Source organism: Artemia franciscana, unplaced genomic scaffold, assembly GCF_032884065.1.
Source record: "Artemia franciscana unplaced genomic scaffold, ASM3288406v1 PGA_scaffold_218, whole genome shotgun sequence".
Lineage (NCBI taxonomy): Eukaryota > Metazoa > Arthropoda > Branchiopoda > Anostraca > Artemiidae > Artemia > Artemia franciscana.
In genome coordinates, this window is record NW_027062647.1 from 427,942 (window position 1) to 451,794 (window position 23,853).

General features: G+C 36.4%; 2 protein-coding genes across 2 annotated transcripts in view; both read right to left on the reverse strand.

Moving 5' to 3' along the window:
- LOC136041429 (PAX-interacting protein 1-like) overlaps positions 1 to 21,377 on the reverse strand; it is a gene marked incomplete at its 3' end in the record, with an annotated part of 136,936 nt that extends 115,559 nt beyond the window's left edge. The window contains 3 exon segments of the mRNA XM_065726100.1: positions 1,365 to 1,581; positions 15,188 to 15,322; positions 21,099 to 21,377.
- On the reverse strand, positions 2,515 to 3,285 carry LOC136041414 (uncharacterized). Its single transcript, XM_065726070.1, has one exon. It carries the CDS (start codon positions 3,283 to 3,285, stop codon positions 2,515 to 2,517), a length of 771 nt encoding a protein of 256 aa, XP_065582142.1.
- Positions 21,378 to 23,853: the final 2,476 nt, after the last annotated feature.

Below are 23,853 nucleotides of genomic sequence, written 5' to 3' on the forward strand. Positions count from 1 at the left end.
AAATGAGCGTGGGAGGGGGCCTAGGTGCCCTCCCATTTTTTTGGTCACTTAAAAAGGGCACTAGAACTTTTCATTTCAGTTAGAATGAGTCCTCTTGCGACATTATAGACCACTTGGTCGATACGATGACCCCTGGGGAAAAGAAAAAAAAAACCAAAAAAAAAACAAACAAATAAATAAACACGCACCCGTGATTTGTCTTCTGGCAAAAAAATACGAAATTCCACTTTTTGTAGATAGGAGCTTGAAATTCTTGCTATAAGGTTCTGTGATACGCCGAATGCGATGGTGTGATTTTCGTTAAGATTCTGTAACTTTTAGGGGGTGTTTCCCCCTATTTTCCAAAATAAGGAAAATTTTCTCAGGCTCGTAACTTTTGATGACAAAGACTAAATTTGATGAAACTTATATATTTAAAATCAACATGAAAATCCGATTCTTTTAATGTATATTTTAGCATCAAAATTCCGTTTTTTAGAGTTTCGTTTACTATTGAGCCGGGTCACTCCTTACTACAGTTCGTTACCACGAACTGTTTGATTATCCCCTCTCAAAAGAAATTCTTAAAAATCATCGTGTAAATGTCCAATAAAATAAAAACAAAGATATAAAACAATGAAAAAAGGTTCCAAATTGGTAATTCCTGCATCACTTTCATAGATTTTTGCCTGAAGATAGAGTAAATTGAAATCAGGACATTTAAAGGATTGGCCAAAACTTTATTTTCGTCGTAACTCCTTAAATTAGGTATGCTTTTCTCAGATCACACTACCATTCTATGACGAACAAATAAACGTTCAAATGGGAATAAATCCATTTATTTAGACGTGAAAACAGGTGCAAAAGTCCAAATACTTCGATCACATACACAGCGACTGTCATCAATAGGAATATTCTACAGATGGAAAATTCTACTGATGACAGTCGCTATGTATGTGATCAAAATATCTAGACTTTTGCACCTGCTTTAACTGTTTAAATAAATGGATTTATCCCCATTTGAACGTTTATTTGTTCGGCCGAAATTCCAAATTTTTAAGACCATCTACTCCAGTTTTTTAAGAAATTTTCAAAAACAAAGTTTGAAATCAAAGTATTAGGACAGGAGGGATGAAAAGGGTTTATTCTTGGGCTAGAAATTTTATTTTTTATTTTTCAAAATTTTAAGATAATATATTTCCGCTTTCTAGGAAAAACATAAGAGTTAAATAAACAGAAAGCAGAAATAGGGCCGATACTCAATCGAGAGGCGTTGCTGTTCAACAGCAGCAACTATACAGTTCTCGATCGCTTTTTCAAAAAAAAAATCAGAAGTGGCATGAGTATTTTTATCTGAGACTGAGATACAATAGAAAATCACTTACTCAAAGAACTCCTGAGTTGATGGTACAGAGTTGTTGGGAGGTGTTTTACCTTCAGAATAATCCCAGCATCTATCAGTGCTCCAAGTATTATTTTGACAGGATGACCAAGGAAGTTCGTTAGAGAAAGAAGAAACGAGGTAGTACATTACCCAAGCAATTATTACATTGTAATAAGTGGCCAAAAGGAAAGATATGACGACGGTGGCAACGCCAGCTCCTTAAATAGAAATTACTCTGACTTCATATCTTTTTTTCAAAAAACCAATTCCGTTACCTTTTTTTTCAGTAGCTTGATGGGGAATGGCGAGGGAGAAAAATTTAGTATTACATAACATAAAATACACTAATCTAACCAAATTAGGGTAAACTAATTACCAGAACTTTTTGCGTCCTTAAATTTTTGGTGTTTTTTTTTTGCAAAATGTAGGTATTATGGGAGAAAAAAAGGTTTTTTAATAGCTTATCAGAGTATTCAGACGCAGTTTTTTGCTGTAAATTTAAAAGTGAAACCAGACTGCTTAACGTCCATAGTTCTTGTTAAACAATCCATGAAAATTTTTTATCTAAAAAACTTTTAAAGAAAGTATGATAAAATGATGGGCGTTAACAAAAGAGGAATTATTTTTGATTCAGATTACAAAACTGTATCACAAAATCTTGGCTGTAAATTCTAATCATAAGCAAGCTGAATTCTAGAAATGGTAAACGGTTTTGCGCAAACTAATTATAGTTAATAATTTATTGACACCCTCTGCACAGAAAATGCATCATAGAGGAGTTAATAGAGAAAGAAAAAAGAAAAGCAAAAAACACTCACGTAACAACAAAAGAAGAGAAAAAACTTGAACTATAGGTCGAACACTAGTGATGTTTAGTTCAGAATGCACGCAAGAGGAAAATCAACAATTCTATCGCAACGCTCTTGGAATTTGGTGGCGAGTATATCCATCTTTTCACACATTTCTAACACTCCAGAGCGCCTAGAAATGTAACTGTTTCGTATCCAAATGGGTATACATAGAAAATATTTGCAAAACCGAAAAAATGCTGAACGGATCTGTTTACGCTCACTTTGAGTAAATAATCGCCACACTGGTATCAGGAAAAATCCATGCGGTTCAAAAAATGAATTGTATAGCTGACCCAGTGTTCATTTATCAAATTGGCCTTTTACCCTAACACGCAACCCATATGATTTTCTCAATTTCTCCTTCAGCGAGTTTATAATAAGTGTTCTAATAGCTTTAATCGAGCTCCCAAATGGAAGACCAAGATACTTGAGTGAAGAAGCCGCAAATACAGTGGTAGGACCAACTTGAATAGCCGCATTTGGGAATTGTTGGGAACCCGAACCGAAAACAATATGTTCTGTTTTAGAAGTTACAACTTGAAGTCCAATTCCGTTTAAAGCAGCGCAAACACTGTCTACAGCTTTCTGTAACCCTTGGAGGTCATCAGACACAAGAAGAATATCATCTGCATATGACAAATGACTTGCATCTACATATGGCTCAATTAGATATGGCGGTAAATGGCGACACGCCGAACGAATAGCATTATTAAAAATCACAGGACTTAGCACTGAATCTTGTTTTATTTCACGACGAACATTAATACGGGTACTCACATTGCCTTCTACTCGCACGAGAATTGATGCTTTTCGATACCATGTCCACAGACATACACAAATGAAAGGGTCCACACCACTTCTTAGTAGAGGAAAAATCCCTTGGGAATGTAGAATCTTATCAAAGGCTTTAGACATGTCAATAGCAAAAACGTAAAGATTCTTTTTCGAATGCTTATAACGTTCAAAAATCGCAAGAAAAGCTGCGTGGGCATTTTGGACACCAAGACCTTCACGAAACCCAAACTGTTGGTCCCCGTGGTCACACTTATGACTAATTTCTCCATATAACATCTTTCAAATAGTTTTCCTAAAACTGAACATACTGTAATTGGAAAACTAGGTTACTGGAAATATTCATATTATACATGAGGGTCATTCAAAATTGTGGACATATTATCATTTGTGCGAAAGGGCAGGGATTGTAGGCCTGATATCGCTAATCATCTCGATTCGAACAAAAGTTCGCGCTGTTCCTCTGTAAGGTCAGCCAGAGAAAAAATCATACTGAAGCCATTTTCTAGTGTTCTATCAGAAATACTAAGCAAACAATTTTACTAAGAATTGCGCTTCCGTGAGTTGAAAAAAAAAAATGTTAGCTAAGACTGTTAGAAAACTTCTCTACAAAATTGGATCTTTGTTGAAAAATCTGCTGGAACATTTGAAGCATACTATTCACACAAAAATGGCATTGGTAGAAAATCCATGATTACAAATGTTTTTATAGTGGGAATATTGTTCTTAATTGGTTTCCTACAAATGTCTCAGAGATAGTCTGGCCTAGCTCGGCCCGCTGATTTTTTTTTTTTCAAGCTTATAATTGAGATAAATCAATTTTTCTCTTCCCAGAGGGTGCGCCTTTCCTGGTGAACTATTTCAAACAAAAGCTGAAATACATTTTGTAGTATTTTTGATTGATTGTCTGCCACCTATGTGGAAATTCACGATGTGCATTACCAGTAGAATTGCAAAAACTACCATCGTTATCTTCATATTCGACAAACTTTGTCATTTTTTTTCGGTGTTGGTGAATATTTCCAATGGACTTTTCCACGGGAAATTTTGGATTTCTGTTTCTGAGTCCTACCCCCCCCCCCAAAAAAAAAATAAATCACAATTTAATCCTATTCAATAATTTTGGATCCATTCCATATCATTTAAAAAATTCATTAGACGATTCAAGTCAATGTTGTTTTCGAGGTCTAACATCATATTTGAAACGAATTTTGCAGACACTCGGGGCATATACAAACCATTAACTAAAATTGACTACATAATTAAAACTATGCAGAAAGTTGATTAAGTTTCAGCCATCTTTCAAATTTTAAGTCTATGGTCCGAACGTACTAAACCGCAAGCTTTTACAATGATGGGAGATTGACAAGACAAGTGGTCATTCTCGACTGAGAAGAAATTCCGTTAGTTTAGGAGCTGACTTAGAAGCGATCTTTGAATTTATTATACAAGATAAACACATTTGACCGGATCAGATATTTATCTTAAAATAATATTTATAAGAGTTTAAAAGTCCCCGGAGAAGATTCCCCTATTTTGAAGCAACCTTTTTTTCACAAAAACCTGTTGCTCCTGTTTTTCTTCCATTTTCCACAATTAATAATCTGCCACAACACAGGTATACCACCTGCTATGCTTACTGAACACAGACATATCGGTACTTCTATCAACGCAAGTCAAGAATACACCGACCAAGTGGCAATTGTACCTGTACTTGATGATCAGAGATGCCACATATCCTAAAACATTCCAATCACATCTCGTATACATAAATTGGGCATTGAATGTCATCTTATGGGATAAAACCCAAAATGTGTCGGCGATGGAATGAAAGTTGAAGAAATTAATTTTGACAAATCTATTTTGGTTGAATGTGTATTCCTAGTCGTTCAATCACATGTCTAAATCTTCATCACGGTTCATTAATTTAAAGAAGATGTGATTGGCAATCTTAAAGTTTCGGATTTGAATCTCCCTCGTGGCAGGAGTAACAACATTATCTCCACTTATCATTATCTGCATCGTACTTATCACGTACACATCTCATGTTCAATAACATCAAAGACATTCTTTATAGCTTATTATAGCTAAAAAAAAAAAAGTTTTCTTAACTGAAAGTAAGGAGCGACATTAAAACTTAAAATGAAGTTTTGAGAAGTGTTGAGGAGGGATTAGTCCCTTTCATATACGGAGTAACGCCTTTTTAAAACAGTAAAAAACTTTAGCGTAAAGAGAGGGCCGTTTAGGACGGAACAGCCCCTTTCATATACGGAGTAATTTCTGTTCGTTTTAAGTTTTAATGTCGCTCCTTACTTTGAGTTAAAAAAAACTTGTTTTTTTATTTAATTTTCAAGTAAGGCATTTTAGTTATTTTTAGCACTTACGGGAGGTCAAACTCCAACTCTGGCCCTTGCCTAGCAATGTAGTACACTGATTTCATAAAGGATTACTTAAATGCAATGAATAGAATCAACTTAGTTTCGGCTACTAAGGGTGCGGAGACATACATTTGGTGGGCCACTGGACAAGAATCTACTGAACCAAAGCTTTAACACATGTTATTTTCTTATATCACAGATAAAAAGAGATATATCCGAAAAGATGAAAATTAGACGGATAATAATGAATAACACCAGAAAATAAGGCCATACCAATATTTATTTCTACTAGCTCTTAAATAAAAAACAAAAGCTAAGAGCTCATATGGCACTTGTGACGAGGAAAGAAGAGCTAAGAGCCAAGAGCTCATATGGTATGAGCTCTAACAGAATTCTAAGAATCAATAGATTGATTTAAAAGGAAAATCAGAGGCTTAATGCCGGTCAGGATTTAAAATAAAAGCTCTGAGTCACGATGTCCTTCTAAATATCCAAATTTATTAAGATCCGATCACCCACTCGTAAGTTATAAATTCCTAATTTTTTATAATTTTCCCTCTCCCTTTAGCACCCCAGATGGTCGAATCTGGTAAAACGACTTTATCAAGTCAATTTGTGCAGCTCCCTGACACGCCTACCGATTTTCATCGTCCTAGTATGTCCTGAAGCACCAAACTCACCAAATCACTGAACCCCTCCCCCCAACTCCCCCAAAGAGAGCAAATCCAGTACGGTTACGTTAATCACATATCAAGGACATTTGCTTATTCTTTCCACCAAGCTTCATCCTGATTCCTCCACTCCAAGTGTTTTCCAAGATTCCCCCCTCCAACTCCCCCAATGTCAAAAGATCTGGTCGGGATTTGAAATAAGAGTCCTGAGACACGAATTCCTTCTAAATATTAGATTTCATTAAGATCCAATCACCTATTCGTAAGATAAAAATACTCCAATTTTCACGTTTTCCAAGAATTCCGGTTTCCCCCTCCAACTCCCCCCAATGTCACAGGATCTGGTCGGAATTTAAAAATAGAGCTTTAAAGCACAAGATCCTTCTAAATATCCAATTTCATTAAGATCTGGTCACCCTTTAGTAAGTTACAAATATGTCAATTTTCAAAATAACCCCCCCCCCCAACTCCACCAAAGAGAGCAAATCCGGACCGGTTATGTCAGTCATGTATCTTAGACAGGTTTTTATTCTTCCCATCCAGTTTCATCTTGATCTCTCGGCTTTGAGTATTTTCTAAGATTTCCGTCCCCCCCCCCAACTGCCCGCCCCCCCTAATGACGCTGGATCCGGTTGAGATTTATAATAAAAAATCTGAGTTACGAGGTCCTTCTAAATATGAAGTCTCATGAAGACCGATTACTCCTTCGTAAGTTAAAAACACGTCATTTTTTCTAATTTTTAGGAATTAACCCCCACCCCCAATAGAGCGGATCCGCTCCAATTATGTAAATCACGTATCTAAGACTGTAGATTTCTGATTTCCCCCTCCAAGCCACCCCAATGTCAACAGATCCGGTCGGGATTTAAAATAAGAGCTCTGAGACACGATATCCTTCTAAATATCAAATTTCATTGAGATCCGATTACCCGTTCGTAAGTTAAAAATACCTCATTTTTCAAATTTTTCAGAATTAATCCCCCCACCCCCTACCACCCCAAAGAGAGCGGATCCGTTAGGGCAATCATGTATCTAGGACTTGTGCTTATTTTTCCCACCAAGTTTCATCCCGATCCCTCCACTCTAAGTGTTTTCCAAGATTTTAGGTTTCCCCCTCCCAACTCCCCCTCCCAGTGTCACCAGATTCGGTCAGGATTTAAAATAAAAGCTCTGAGACACGATATCTTTCCAAAAATCAAATTCCATTAAGATCTGATCAACCGTTCGTAAGTTCAAAATACTTCAATTTTTCTATTTTTTCTGAAATAACGGGCACCCACTCCCCCCCCCCGGATGGTCAAATCGGGAAAACGACAATTTCTAACTTAATCTGGTCCGGTCCCTGATACGCCTGCCAAATTGCATCGTCCTAGCTTACCTGGAAGTGCCTAAAGTAGCAAAACCGGGACGGACAGACACACCGACAGGCCGACAGAATTTGCGATTGCTATATGGCACTTGGTTAATACCAAGTGCCATAAAAATACTTTTTCAACTGAAAATAAGGAGCAATATTAAAACTGAAAACGAACATTACGTATATGAGGGGATTCATTCACCCCCTCTCCAATACCTCGCTCTTTACGCTAGAGTTAGAATTTTGTTCAAATTCCTTATGAATGACCCCCTGAATCACTAAGGCCTTTTGATAGAATAAATAGCTCTTTTAGTGCTACTACTACTAACAACTCACGGCAGCACTAAGCCACCTGAGGCCAGCACAGCTACACACGCTCCTCCTCCATCATAATCTATTCGAAGCCTCTTTCTTTAACCTTCCCAGGGAGCCCCCATTTCCTTCAAATATTTGTTTATGATAACCTCCCATACCATCCGCAGATGACCTGCTTTCCGTTTAGCCCTAAACGGTTCACCAAAAAGGACAATCTTTGGCAATCTATCATCCTTCATCCACAGAACGTGCCCTAGCCATCTCAACCTTTCTCTCATTATAGCCTGAGAAAGCGGGATTAAAACACACTTTTCATACAGCCTACTGTTTGAAAAAAGGTCAGTCTGTCGGGTACAAAGAACAATCCATAGACAATTTCTCTGCAAAACATCTAGCAAATCTTCATCTGCTTTTACGAGCGCCCATACTTCAGAGCCATACTTGACAACTGTCATCACTCTACCTTCCAATATTCTAATCTTGGTTTGCGCAGTTATCTTCCTATTCTTCCAACCTTTCTTCAGCTGTAAAAGAAACATCCTGAACCTTGGCCATTTTACTTCTAACATCTTTACTGCTCCTACAATATTTGCTAATAGTACTACCAAAATAAATGAAGCTGTCCACCTGATCAATCATTTCATTGACCAACATCACCTTTTCATCTTCACTTATTCCTAGCCTTAGTGACTTAGTCTTCTTAGCATTTATTTTCAAACCTATTCTAGCACCCTAAACTTGCAAAACCTCTAAAAGTTTAATCTTTTCGCTGACACTTTCATCTAGGATGCTTGAATCCTCAGTATAATTTAAGTCCCGGAGAGTTTTTCCTCCCATTTGATTCCGTGGTCTCCCATTGCCTTTCAAGTGCTTCATATGACAAAATCCATGCAATGATCCATATAATGGGGTAAAAGACAACCCTGCGTAACTCCTGATTTCATGCGAGACCAGCTGCTGACGTCATTTCCTACCTTAACCGCAGCAATGTTATTCTCGTAGATAGTACTAATCACTTTAATGTATTTGTCTGGTATACCATAAAAGAATAACCCTTTGCTAAAGCTCTTCTATCAACAGAATCGAAAACTTGCTCATAATCTATAAAACTGAGGACCAAAGGTGTTTGATAGCTCAGGTTCTTCTCAATAATAAACCTAAGAGTGAAAATTTGGTCGGAATATCCTCTATCTTTTCTAAAACCGTACTGTTCTTCTCTTAAAACTTTGTCTACAGCATCTTTCAGTCTCAAATGTATCATACTACTAAGTAATTTGCTACCTAAATGGACCACACTAATGCCTCGATAATTACAACACTCACTCTTATCACCTTTCTTATACAGTGGTTTGATTAAGGTTTTTTCAAAATTCACTAGGTACTTCCCCTTTCTAAAAATCATATTCATGATCTTAAGTAACTTATTTCTAGCCTCAGAGTCACCATATTTAAGAAACTCATTTACCAGGCTATCAGCATCTGGAGCCTTATTATTTTTTAATCATTTTTAGTACTGTCGCAAATTCTTCCTCACCAAACAAATCTTCCTTCACATCCAAAATATTATAAAAATTTTTATTTTTCTATATCTTTTCCAAAAAATTCTCAAAATATTCTGCCCATACCTCTATAGCCCTTTCCTTATCACTAATTGTGGCCCCATTCCTATCTTCCACTAGAAAAAGTCCAAATTTAATGCTCCCTCTGAATTCATTAACATGTCAGAACAATATTTTACTACTATGCCATATAGCTCAATCTTCCAGATCCTCGGCAATTTTATCCATGGCCTCTACTCCACAATTCTTTAATTCATATTTTAAAGCTTCCTCCACTTTCTTTACATTTCTTTTGTTTTCATATGATCTATCACTCAAATAGTTCTTGCACAAGCCCCTTCTTCTCTCAATTAAACATATAGCTTTTTCACTAGTATTCCTAGATGCAGTCAACTTTCTTCCCCAAGATAACATAAGCATCTTTACAAACTGTTTTCCTAAAGTTTTCCCATCCATCTTCCACATTGTCAAATTTTAAACTCCCCAGTTTAGTATTCAACTGTTCCTGGAAGGTTTTTCCCAAATTTTCATCCTGGAGTCTACCAACATCATAAATCCCCGGGAGATAGTTAACCTTACAAAATTTCAGCTTCAAATTTACCCTAGATACTACCAGATAGCACTTCTAAATACCCTAATATCTTGTATTGATCCTGCCAGTCTTCGGTTTACAATAGCACAGTCAATAAGGTTTGCTGTCTTACCATCGCGTGAATACCATGTTAACTCATGGGCCATTTTACGACCAAACACTGTATTGGTTATAATTAGATTGTTATACCTACAAAATTGCAACAGTCTGAAGCTATTGCTGTTTTCATTTCCTACACCAAATTTACCTAGGTTGGGATACCATCTATCCCTATTTCTACCAAAATGGGAGTTAAAATCTGCTAATAAAATCACCATATTCCTACATGAAACCATGTCTCTTTGCTCTGGTAACTGTAATTAAAATTCATCTGAGTCACTAGTATCTCCATCCGTCGGTTCTACAGGGCCACATACTACTGTAACTGATACCCTGAACTTTTTAGTCATAAAATGAGCGATTAGTATCCTATTATAAATGCCCCAGCCTAAACAAGACTTAGCAGCTCCCTTATCTATCATGAGCCCTACTCTCTGTCTACGTACCCCATCCTTCCTGCCTCATTAAATAAATTCTGTATCACCAAATTTCATGCTACCTACCCAGGGGAAATGAGCTTCCAAAAGTCCTAATAAGTTCATTTTGAATCGTCTGAATTTGTCAGTCAAATACGATATTCATTTTTTACCGTTATAACATTCCAAGTTCCAATTTTTAAATTGAAATCCCCAGTTTCTATTATGTATAAACTTCTACTAAATTCCTCAAAATGATCTAACACTGCTAAGGATATCAGATGCATTTTGACCATATGCATCCTTGTTTCTCAAAACTAAATGCTAAGTTCCTCAAAATGATCTAACATTGCTAAGGATATGAGATGCTTTTTAACCACATACAAAACCCCCTTATATTCATAACAATTTCTGTTTGTTTTAAGTTTCAATGTTGCTCCTTACTTTCAGCTGAAAAAAACTTGTCTTTTATCTATTTTCTGATCGTTTTTATGGCACTTGGTATTAACCAAGTGACATATAGCAATCGCAAATTCTGTGGGTCGGTCTGTCTGTCGGTCCTGGTTTTGCTACTTTAGGCACTTCCAGGTAAGCTAGGACGATGAAATTTGGCAGGCGTATCAGGGACCGGACCAAATTAAATTAGAAATAGTCGTTTTCCCGATTTGACTATCTGGGAGGGAGTGGGAGGGGGGCGGTTAATTTGAAAAAATAGAAAAAATGAAGTATTTTTAACTTACAAACGATTGATCAGATCTTAATTAAATTTGATGTTTGGAGGGATACCATGTCTCTGAGCCCTTATTTTAAATCCCGACCGGATCTGGTGACATTGGGGGGGAGTTGGGAGGGGGAAATCTAAAATCTTGGAAAACACTCAGAGTAGAGGGATCGGGACGAAACTTGGTGGGAAAAATAAGCACAAGTTCTAGATACATGATTGACATAACCGGAACGGATCCGCTCTCTTTGGGGTAGTTGGGGGGAGGGTTAATTCTGAAAAATTAGAAAAAATGAGGTATTTTTAACTTACGAACGGGTGATCGGATCTGAAAGAAATTTGATATTTAGAAGGATATCGTGTCTCAAAGCTCTCATTTTCCCGACCAGATCTGGTTACATTGGGGGGAGTTGTGGGGGGGACCTAAAATCATGGAAAACGCTTCGAGTGGAGGGATCGGGATGAAACTTGGTGGGAAAAATAAGCAGAAGTCTTAGATACGTAACTGACATAATTGGAACGGACCCGCTCTATTTGGGGGAATTGGGGGGGGGGAGGGTTAATTCCGAAAATTAGAAAAAGTGACGTATTTTTAACTTACGAAGGATTGATCGGATCGTCATGAAACTTTATATTTAGAAGGACCTCGTAACTCAGATCTCTTATTTTAAACCTTAGCCGGATCCAGCGTCATTGGGGGGGAAATCTTAGAAAATACTTAAAGTGGAGAGATCAGGATGAAACTGGATGGGAAGAACAAAAACAAGTCTAAGATACGTGACCGGACCAGATCCGCTCTCTTTGGTGGAGTTGGGGAGGGGGGGGGGTAATTCGGAAAAATTAGGCATTTGTAACTTACGAATGGGTGATCAGATCTTAATGAAATTTGATCTTTAGAAAAATATTGTGCTTTAAAGCTTTTATTATAAATTCCGACTAGATCCTGTGACATTGGGGGGAGTTGGAGGGGGAAACCGGAATTCTTGGAAAACGTGAAAATTGGGGTATTTTTATTTTACGAATAGGTGATCGGATCTTAATAAAACTTGATATATAGAAGGATCTTATGTCTCAGATCCTCTATTTTCGACTCGAATAGGATCCGGGGACATAGGGGGTTGGAGGAGGAAACAGAAATCTTGAAAAACGCTTAGAGAGGAGAGATCGGATGAAACTTGATGGGAAGGATAAGCACAAGTTCTAGATACGTGATTGGCATAATTGGAACGGATCCGTTCTCTTTGGAGGAGCTGGGGAGTGTTAATTTGGAAAAATTAGAAAAATTGAGGTATTTTTAACTTAAGAACGGGTGACCGGATCTTAATGAAATTTGATATTTAGAAGGAGTTTATGTCTCAGAGCTCTTATTTCAAATCCCGACCAGATCTGTTGACATTGGGGTGGCTTGGAGGGGGAAATCAGAAATCTTGGAAAACGCTTAGAGTAGAGGAATCGGGATTAAACTTGGTGAATAGAATAAGCAAATGTCGTAGATACTTGATTGACGTAACCGTACTGGATTCGTTCCCTTTGGGGGAGTTGGGGGGCGGGGTTCAGTGATTTGGCGATTTTTGTGCTTCTGGACGTGCTAGGACGATGAAAATAGGGAGGCGTGCCAGGGAGCTGCACAAATTGACTTGATAAGGTCGTTTTCCCAGATTCGACCACCTGGGGGCTAAAGGGAGAGGAAAAATTAGAAAAAATGAGGTATTTACAACTTACGAGTGGGTGATCGGATCTTAATGAATTTTGATATTTAGAGGGACATCGTGACTCAAGAGCTCTTATTTTAAATCCCGACCGGCATTAAGCTTCTGATTTTCTTTTTAAATCAATCTATTGATTCTCATAATTTTGTTAGAGCTCATGCCATATGAGCTCTTGGCTCTTCTGGCCTCGTCACAAGTGCCGTATGAGTTCTTAGCTCTTGTTTAAATAATGCTGAGAAATTCGGTGCCCCCTTCATGAATAGTTTTATTCTTCCATGAACAATTCCTCCACTGAAAGATCCTCCCACGTGACCCCGACCCTTCCCCCACAAGAAAAAAACTGAAAACGTCTGTATACTTTCCAATGGCCAATACTATATGTACACAACAGGCAAAGTTCATAACTTGCAACCCTTCCTCTAGGGACTGTGAGGGATTAAGTCATCCTCAAGGACAGGTTTATAGCTCATGGAACCTGTGCACACGTCGGTGGGCCCCTTTGATTGTACATACAAGGGACCTTCTTCCTCCTCCACCTATACTTACTGCCTCAGGCAAGGGTGCCACGGTTTCTATTATGGATCAACTTCTATTAAGTTCTTCAAAATGATCTAACATTGTAAAGGATATCAGATGCATTTTGACTATATACATCCTTGTCTCTCATTACTAAAAGCTAAGTTCCTCAAAATGATCTAACATTGTCAAGGATATCAAATTCATTTTAGCCACATACAAAACCCCCCTTATATACGTAATAATTTCTGTTGGTTTTAAGTTTTAATGTTGCTCCTTACTTTCAGTTGAAAAACTTATTTTATATTATTTATGTTCATTTTTTTAATAATGCTGGGAAATTCGGTGCCCCTTCCTGAATATTTCTCTTTCCCCGTGAACAATTCCTCCATGGAAAGATCCTCACACATAACCCCAGCCCCCCCCCCGCCAGGAAAAGACCCCCCCCTGAAAAGACGGTATACTTCCCAATAACCAATACTATATGTAAACAACAGGCAAAGTTCATAACCTGCAGCCCTTCCCCTGGGGACTGTGAGAGATTAAGTCATCCTCAAAGACATAGTTAGTAGATTTTTCGACTATGCTGAATAATATGGCTTTTATTGTTTTATTGTTAAATAAAATTTTTATTTGGTGACTGGATAAACATGAGCATGGGAGGAGGCCTAGTTACCCTCCAATTTTTTTGGTCACTTAAAAATGGCTGTAGAACTTTTAATTTTTCACTCAAATGAGCCCTCTTGCTATATTCTAGGACCACTGGGTTGATACGATCGCTCCTGGGAAAAAATAAATAAACATGCATCCATGATGTTTCTTCTGGCAAAAAATACAAAATTCCACATTTTTGCAGATAGGAGCTTGAGACCTCTACAATTAGGTTCTCTCATATGCTAAATCTGATGGTGTGATTTCCATTAAGATTATATGCCTTTAATGAGTGTTTCCCCCTTTTTCGAAATTAGGCAAGTTTTCTCAGGATTGTAACTTTTGATGGGTAAGATTAAAATTAAAGAGACTTATATATTTGAAATTAGCATAAGAATCTGATTCTTTTGATGTATCTATTGGGATCAAAGTTCTGTTGTTTTAAAGTTTTGGTTACTACTACCATGAAATGTTTGATATCTGCCAAGTGATGTCAAAATCAGAACCTAATTAAATAAGTCTTGATGGACTTTGAGCAGCCTCACATGATCTAGGGTACAACTAAAAATGCTTCCGACATTGTTGCCACTTGGACAAACACTTCTGCAAGAGAGACGAAGATGCACTTTATTTCAATCCTAATATTCAAATAAATACACAATGTCATAACCGAGCCCGATCTTAATCACAAATGTTGACATAATACAAAAGTGGAAAAATTAAATGACAAGAAATTGGCTCGGAAAACTCATGCTAACATTATTTACTCCCAAATATCATCTACTAATGCTATGTTTCGTACACTTTCACAAATTAATAATTAAGGTAGGAAAACTAATGTTCCAAGTTTTCAAATATTTGGGGATAGTAGTTTATAATTCCTATCTTCAGCTGTAAAATCATTGAAGATTCCCAAGTTATCAATATTTAGGAGGCGTTAGTTCTGAGAAACTGTTATCTATCATTATTTTGTTTTTATATTCCCTCTTAAATTCTGTTGGTCATCAGAAGAAATCTTTGACAAATTAAAGAGTGAAGTGATAATTTTTTCAACCAGCATTTATTCATTTTGATGTCTTGAGCTCCAATTGTTACCATGGCTTCCAAAAAGTCCCCTTATGCACATAACAATAAAACTAGAGCCATAGAAATTCCAAATCATTTTTTTTACACTCATGGGACTGAAAAAACACAAACCTTTTAAAGCAGGGCATAATTTGGCCATTGCACCAATTGGTCCCCTACGGGTATACTGCCCAACAGCTAACTCCATAAAAAGCATGGGTATGCCACACAAAAACAGCATTATCACATATGGGATTAGGAAAGCTCCTACAAAAGAAAAACATTAAATAAAAGTTACTGTTTCATAAATTAGAAAAAACAAATATTAATAAGTTCTCTTGATATGATAAAATTGTGTTTCTTTCTCCATTTTTATGTTATTGAGTTTAAAGGGTTTAGTATGCTGTGTGGTTTTTATTTTTATTAGTTACACTTGTTATGTTCCCAGCTCTTTTCCCAGCACATTTATTTTCTTTTTCTTGTATTTTTGTCAAACAGTTAACTAGTTTGCTGTTATTACCTTGAGAAAAAAAAATGCTGTTGTACCCAACAGAGGTTAAAGGTTAACTACTTCAAATGAGCAAAGTTTCATATTTTATCTTTGAGACAAGCCCTTAAAGTACATCACTTAGGATATCAAAATACACACCCCCTTGGACTAATCATAGGAAAATTCAAAACTGATAACTGAAGTTTCTGAGAATCTTCTTGGTTGCTCTAAGATAATGAAGTTTTTGGAAAAGAACCCATTTTTGTCAGAGATGCCACTTCAAACCATGAAAATGAAAAAACCCAAACTAATTTACTAAATTGGAACACTTTCCATCAGTAAGAATTCAAATAGTAACAATTTGTTGATTCCCAAGTACAACTAAACTGTCTTAAGCTGTACAGAGCCATATGTTTTTAGCATATTTTTGTTGATATTTCACCTGATTAAAAAAAAAGATAAGTTTTGCAACCACTTTTGTGAAGAACTGCATAAATATTCAAAGAATTCTTCTCCATTTAAAAATTAGTGCTCAATTTTTCCTAATTTTTAGAAATATCCATTTCTAAAAGTTCTCACTTAACCAATTTAAACACTCACATATCATTTTTGCCATCCTTGGTACTTTGAGGTTTATTTTTCTGGACAAGTTTGTTTTTTGTTGTTGTTATCCTGCAGTTGATAATATTTTTAATTGCAATTTCGCTCTATTCAACACTATTCAAAGATATGTTAAAGATGCATCAGAACCATATGTGAAAAGACAAAAACTTCTGATTTTAAACCAAGTTCAGACCATTCTATATGAAATAGTCAAAGTAATATCACAGATGCTTACTGAATGGATTAATTAGAAACTAATGAATTTCATAATATTAGTAGTCAAGCCTCTATCAATTACAGTAATAGCAGGGCTGGATCTAGGGGGAGAACATAGAGGGGGTGAACACCCTAGGAAGAGTCAAAACAAGCTTAATTTCTAATATTCTTGGGCAAAAATTGTAATATTTACAGTCTTGAGAAATAAATATACTGCTTAAAAGATACCCAATAAATACAATCTTGAGTTCTATATCTTTCATCAATCCTGGTTTATAAGATTTGGAGCTCTTGATAGTGACTAGGGGAGAATTTTCTAATGGATCCTTTGTCTTTAAGACAGTTGACCAATGTTGAAGCTTGTAGAATGATGTAAGGTATCAAATCTCCTTAAGAAAAATCAAATACAAAAGGATTTATAACAAGGTTTGCTCTTTAACACAAAGGTTATAAAAATTGAACAAAGGCCATAGCCCTTTGGAGGAAAAAGCAGAGAAAGGTACTTTGAATAAGCTTCCTAAGAGATGATTGAGGCCCCAGATCTATTCCAGAGTTTTATTTTCCTAAATTAACTACTTTCCATGATAGATCCTTTTCATTAATGTTCTGTCCAGCTATTGATAAAGGCAATTTTATTATTGGAGGTGACTTCAATTTATCAGAACTGATCTGGAAGGATGGTTAACCTTACTACTCTACTGCCAATAGCTCCATTAAAGCAAAGATCTTTTATTGAGATTGTACACAACCTTTCTGCCTATCAACTAATTGACGAACCCACTTGGTTTTGCCCTTCCCAACAATCCACAGTTTTAGATCTGGTGTAAACAGAATCGAGGCCATTCAGAAGGTAAACTATCTCCCGCCAGTCAGGAAAAGTGACAATCTTGCCATAGAAATAATCAGCTCTAGGTGTCCAGTGAAAAGTGCAAAGTGAAAAGTGAAAATGCAAAAGACAGGTTTACATAGAGTATGAGGCAGTTAGAAGGGAGTTAAGACTCATCAACTGGGATGATCTACTTCAGGGAGATATCAATAACCAGTGGGAGAAATTCATGACAGTTGTCACCAAGATCCAGTGTAGAAACACAACAGAAAGGCTGGTTCCAGTACCAAAGTCATTGCCATATATGACCCCTTGCATTAAAAGACAAAAAAAATGGAAACTGCATCACTGGAAGAAAAGGGAAAAGCCTGGTCATTATGAAGAGTGTGTCCAAGCTTGGAACAGACTACAAAATTTAACAAAACAACTGAGCCAAAATTTTGAGCTTGGAGTTGCCAATGACTGCAAGGGTAACCCAAGAAAGTTTTGGAATTATGTGTCAAGTAAAGACCATGCTAGGCCCTGTGTTAAACACCTCACTACAGATCATGGAAGAGAAGTGACTGATATCCAGAAACTAGAAAACTTACTAAACAACCAGTTTGCTTCTGTCTTCACAACAGAGCCAGATAGTGAACCTTCACCCCCTCCTAAATACAACATGCCATCTCACATGAGCATGGTTTTTATCACTGTACTTATGGTGAAAAAGAGGCTAAAAAACCTCAATACCAACAAAGCAGCCTGTCCCAATGGAACCCACCTGAGGCTGCTCAAAGAAACATCCACAAGATTTCCCTGCTTCGTGCCATCTGTTTCAGTTTTCTCTTGACAGCAGAATTGTTCCCTCACAGTGGAAGACTGCTTATATTACACCCATATTCAAAAGGGGGACTGATCTAAAGCAGAAAACTACAGATTTATAAGCCCGACATCTGCATTCACTAAGGTTTTAGAGACGATTGTCAGTGATTCACTTCTCAAGTGTCTTGTTTTCTTCAAACAACATGGTTTTCTCCCTGGGAAGTCAGTCAAAACGAACCTACTCAAAACTTACAAGCTAATTACTCAGCTTCTTAACAGAAGATTTCCTGTCAACCTAATTCTGTTAGACATTGCCAAAGCCTTAAACAAAGTCCCTTGTAGTCGTTTGTGCTCCAAATTCACAGCTGTGAATTTGACATTAACAAAGAGCTAGCTGACTGGCTAATTGACAACTTTGGTGGCACAACACAAAAGTTTTAGTTCTTTGCCATGGATGGAGAAAGTCTATACAACCCCTTGCCAAGTTCTGAGTGGTGTTTCTCAAGGAACTGTCCTTGGACCAACCTTATTCCTGAACACACCATGAACACACTGCCTAAGCACTTTTGAGAGCAAATACAAATTTGGGACTGCAGAAAAGAACCTTCAGTAGTCAATCCTCCACAGTTTTCCTAAAACTATACAAAGCTCTGGTCAGGCCAATCCTGGATTTTTGAACATGTCTTGTTGGTCCTTTCTACAAGAGTGACATCTAGTTTATTGAACATGACAAAAGGAGAGCCATCAAATATATTGACAATTTACACAGTCAGCCCTACTGCAGTAGATTACAATCTACTAAACACCCACCACTTGTTTTTCAGCACAGACATAATGACATGATGCTCATCTACAGGTACATCCAGCAAGCAGACCAGAAACTGTTCACATTCTCTCCACATTAAAGACAAACATGAGGCCTTTCCAAAAAGCTATTTAAATTCACTGTTAACACCAAGGTCTAATTAGATTTTTTCAGCCAGCAAGTGGTGAACAATTAGAACCAACTAAGCCAAGAGACAATTTCAAAAATTCAAAGAAAAAACAATTATAAAGAGACATTCTTGCCTGAGGTATTCAAGAAGAGACTTGACAAGGAATGGATGGCCAAACTATGGAGATTCCAGTGGAAAATCCCAGACCTCACTACCATAACACTCTTGGAAGACAATAAAGTCAGCCTGGATGATGATGCAGCTTGTCATGCCCAATCACTTCACAAACTCAATCTAAAGTTGCTGCTGTGTAGTGGTGCCAACTCTAAATTGCTGAAGAATGGTTGCTGAACCACACCTACCATGTGATCACCATTGCTGAGTGGGCTTAAATTGCATCTCTCTAGCACCCTGTAGTCCTGATGATTTGTTGCTTGACCTTAACAAAATGACCAGAACTATCACTATCATCAACTATGGAGCACCACAGTTCAGTAAAATTCTAGTTGATTGACTTTCAGCTATCTTGGAAAGGGGTTAGATTAGGAAAATGAAACTTTCAGGGACACGTCTAAAGGCTAAAGTATGTCCCAGGAAGCTAATTTGTAGTACCCACCTCTACTCCTTCTCCCTCTAGAGGGCCCTGACCTTTCATGACCTTTAGAAATATTTGTGTAATAAAAGTGAAATCTTGAAAAATACATTTTCTGCTTGAATGAAGTACAACAAAATTGTTTTCAGTTTCACAACTTTGCTCAATCCCAATTTATTAGGTTTTAAAGATATGCAAATAAATTTCCTAAACTTTGAAAAAAGACATTGATATGGCTCAGAATCCTACTCAAATAACAGGAATTGCATTTTCAGAACTAAAGGCAGAGAAAAGGCAACTGGTAACTGAAAATTAAGGTAAAATGTTGTTGTGTCAAAATTTCAATAGGTATAGACCTGTCATATAGGCAAATTTCAGGTCCCTCTAGTGGAAGAAGGAGTGGAGGTGAGTCCTTCAAAATACCTTCCCAGGACATGCTTTAGCCTTTAGACCTGTCCCTGGAAGTTTCATTTTCCTAACCTAACCCAATTCCAAGATAGCCAAAAGTCAATCAACTAGAATTTTACCTCACAGTTCTTGCAACTCATTTGCTCTGAAGTGTGAATTAAGGTAATAGAAAAAATTGGTAAATTCTAGTTAATTGACTTCTTGCTATCTCAGAAAGGGTTTAGGTTAGGAAAATGAAACTTTCAGGAATAAATCTACAGACTAAAGTGTGTCCCGGGAAGGTATTTTGAAGCAACTACCTCCACTCCTTCTCCCTCTAGAGGGCCCTGACCTTTAAAAATATGTGTGCTATAAAACTGAAATGGTTGCAAAATAGATCTTCTGCTTAATTGAAGTACAACAAAATTGTTTTCAGCTTCATAACTTTGCTCAATTCCATTTTAAAAGGTTTTAAAGATATACAAATACATTTTTTAAATTCTGAAAAAAAACATTGATATGGCTCAAAATTCTATTGAAATAACAGGAATTGCATTTTCAGAACTAAAGGCAGAGAAAAAGCAACTGGTAACTAAAAATTAAGGTAAAATATTGTTTTGTCAAAACTTCAATAGGTATAGACCTGTCATTTAGGCAAATTTATGGAGCCCTCTAGAGGGAGAAGGAGTGGAGGTGGGTACTTTAAAATACCTTCCCTGGACATATTTTAGCCTTTAGACCCATCTCTAAAAGTTTCATTTTCCTAAACCAATTCCGAGATAGCAAGAAGTCAATTGACTAAAATTTTACTGAAAAAATCCTGTAATCTAGAATTTTACCAATAATTAGTAGCCTATCCTAAGTTTCTAGCATAGGCTATTCCTTATTGTATGCTAGACAACTTTCAAATATATATTTATTAACCTTAAAATTGTACATTGAAGCAATCCAAGGCCTGATAATAAAACAATTAGCCTATATATAGCCTATAGGATATGATTGACCTAGGTATATTAATCTGTAAATGCCTAGGTTTACTGAATGGTTTCATGGGATGTGTGAAACCCACTCTGTCAAAGTGGCTGACAGGGGCAATATGGAAAAAGCCCAAAAGAGGCATCAAGTAACCTATGTAATTCACCTCTGTAATCATAAAGGAATTATCTCAATATTGAACTCTTAAATCTTACCTCCTCCACTTTTATAACAAAGATAAGGGAATCTCCACATATTGCCCAGTCCAACAGCATAACCAATGCATGCTAAGATAAATTCCACTTTATTCTTCCAGGTCTCTCTTGGTGGTTCTGGATGATTAACATCATGATTAATCGCCCCATTTTCTTGCTTTTGAAGCAGAAGCCCGTCACTCCCTTCACTCCTTTTCTCTAATTCCATTATATAACCAGCTGTATAAAAATATATAACACCTCCCAGCAACCGGTGATTTCGAACTAACAGCGATTTATGTCAGTGTTGCGAGGATTAGCTAAGATGATTTTTGCCACTCAAAATGCCGAGTTTGTGAAAAGCTACTTCCAGTACGATGATAGCTTTAAATATTGTCACAAGTCAGCACAGAAAATTTAAATCACGTTCATGCTACCACTTTAGAAGAAATGAGGGTCAGTGACATATTTCAAAAGACAAAGACATCTCAAATAGGGTTGTCCAAATTTTATTTGGACAACTATTGTGTTATAAATCAAACATAGAAAAATTCTTGCTTTGTAGAAAAATTAGAATAATGTTTATTTTGCAAAGCTTGGTGTTTTTTGTTTTTTCTTCTTTGATTGCTAAGGTTAATTAGTAATTCAGTGATAGACTGTCAAAAATCCCTAAAATTATAGGTTTGTCGGTTACTTATAGTATGTTAAGAGCTCAGTCTTTAAGTTAGCAGCAGGCGGTTTGTCATAAGGTTGATTTTTAACTATTTAAAAATAAAAAATGCTAATCTTACAAAAATGAGATGAAAAACAATACAAGAAGTCTGAGGTAACGGCCAAAGAAGTAAAAACTAGCCACTGATGCCATCAAAGTGGGCCAATTTTGGACAAGGAAAAAGAAGAATTTAATAAATTTTGAAATAAAAAAAAATCTACAGACTCGACAAAACTTGTTATTCAGCAAGAAAAAAAAAGGAACAGCATAGTAGGAATCATCAAAATATAGGCGTTAAAAATTGATGGGTTAAGATGTCAAATTTTAGTCTTTTTCTGGCATTTTCAGCTTTTTGTGAATTATTTAATAATAGTATTTTATTCACTCTATCACAAGCATGGCAAAGGAAATGTCTCCTTTACAAAAGCGAAATAGCCTGGAAGGTAACAAGTATAAATTAAAAAAGTGTAAAAGAAAAATGTTATAAAAAGTTTCGTTTCTAAATAAAAGAGTGGAAGCAACCATTATACACACCAGACCCTAATATTTCTTATGTGAAAAAAAGAGGAAGACATATAACTTCAAAACATTCACTTCATACTTGAAGATTGAATTAAAAAGTGTAAAACTATTGTTTCATCCAGCAGAAAACCTTGTGGGTAGATAGCCAGAACGTGTTGAGACTGTTTCTTCATAATGGAAGGGAGGGAAGAGGGTCACCTGTCAAAACTAAAAAAAAAAAAAATACAGGCGAATTATATAGATTATGATTATTAATTATATAAATTATTTTACTTGATATATACTGTATTTTCTTCAAGAATTTTTGAATTACACTATTTTAAACTGTGTTACCAGGTTTCGGTCGAGTAGTCATCTACAAAGTGAGTTGCGTTAGCAAGTTGACTGGCCAAACATATTCGGATCTATAAACAGTTAGTCTTAAGTGAGATAAAAAAAAAAAGTAAGGAGCAACATTGAAACTTGAAACGAACATAAATTATACCGTACAATTGCCCTCTCCTGAATCCCCCACTCTTGACGCTACAATTTTTCAGTTCTTTTAGCAAAGCTTAATATTCTAATTAAACAGCCCCTGTGTTTCAAGAATTGTTATTAAGGTATTGGGAAAAAATCGAAGTTTTTGGCCAAATTGTCGCACCTTCCCGTGTACCTATCGCTACCAATTTCCCCCCAGAAAATCCCCCACCCCCACGATTAGACAACAAGTCTAAAAAACCGTTCAATTTTCATCTGATGGCTCAATGAGAGTTGGAAAATTAAGCTATTGAAATGAACTCCTTCAGAAATCTCCCCCTCCAAAGGCAATTTTGGCGTGTCTTAAACCAGGATCAGAATCTTGATTAGCGCCCCCCTGTTTCCCAAAAATTTCCAGGCCAAATTTTCACAAAATTGTAGTATATTGACCAAATTTTCCATCTATTTAAATCTGACTTTTTTACTTTAATCTCTGGAAAATTATTAATTATCTTTTCAGGAATGGTGATGAAGATGTAGAAAAAATGAAAAATTCGGATTCAACTTGCTTATACTTACTGCCAAATGCGCCCTCTACTTTAATTTAGTAAAAATAATTTTCTAAAATTACAATATGATTTAGATTGTTTATTTTATATTTTGCACCCGGGGCAAGTGCCTTCTATATCACCCTAAAACAACCGCTGCCTCCCTCCTACTACACACATTAATTAACAAACACTTCGTGGTAACTAACTGTAAGTGAGGAGTGATCCGGATCAATAGTAACCGAAACTCTAACAAACGGAATTTTGATACCTTTCGATACATCAAAGAATTAGATTTTTATGCTGATTTCAAATATATAAGTTTCATCAAGTTTAGTCTTACTCATCAAAATTAGAGAACCTAAGAACTTGCAGAAAAATTTTTTCAATAAAAACTGCAGAACTAAAAGACCCTTGCTCAATCTGAGGTGCAATATTCGGAATAGCTGGTGCCAATGAAAGCATACTGGCTGAGGAAAGCGGAGAACATAGAAGAGCTTTTAAAATATTTCAGTTTAATGCTGACAAAGAAATTACC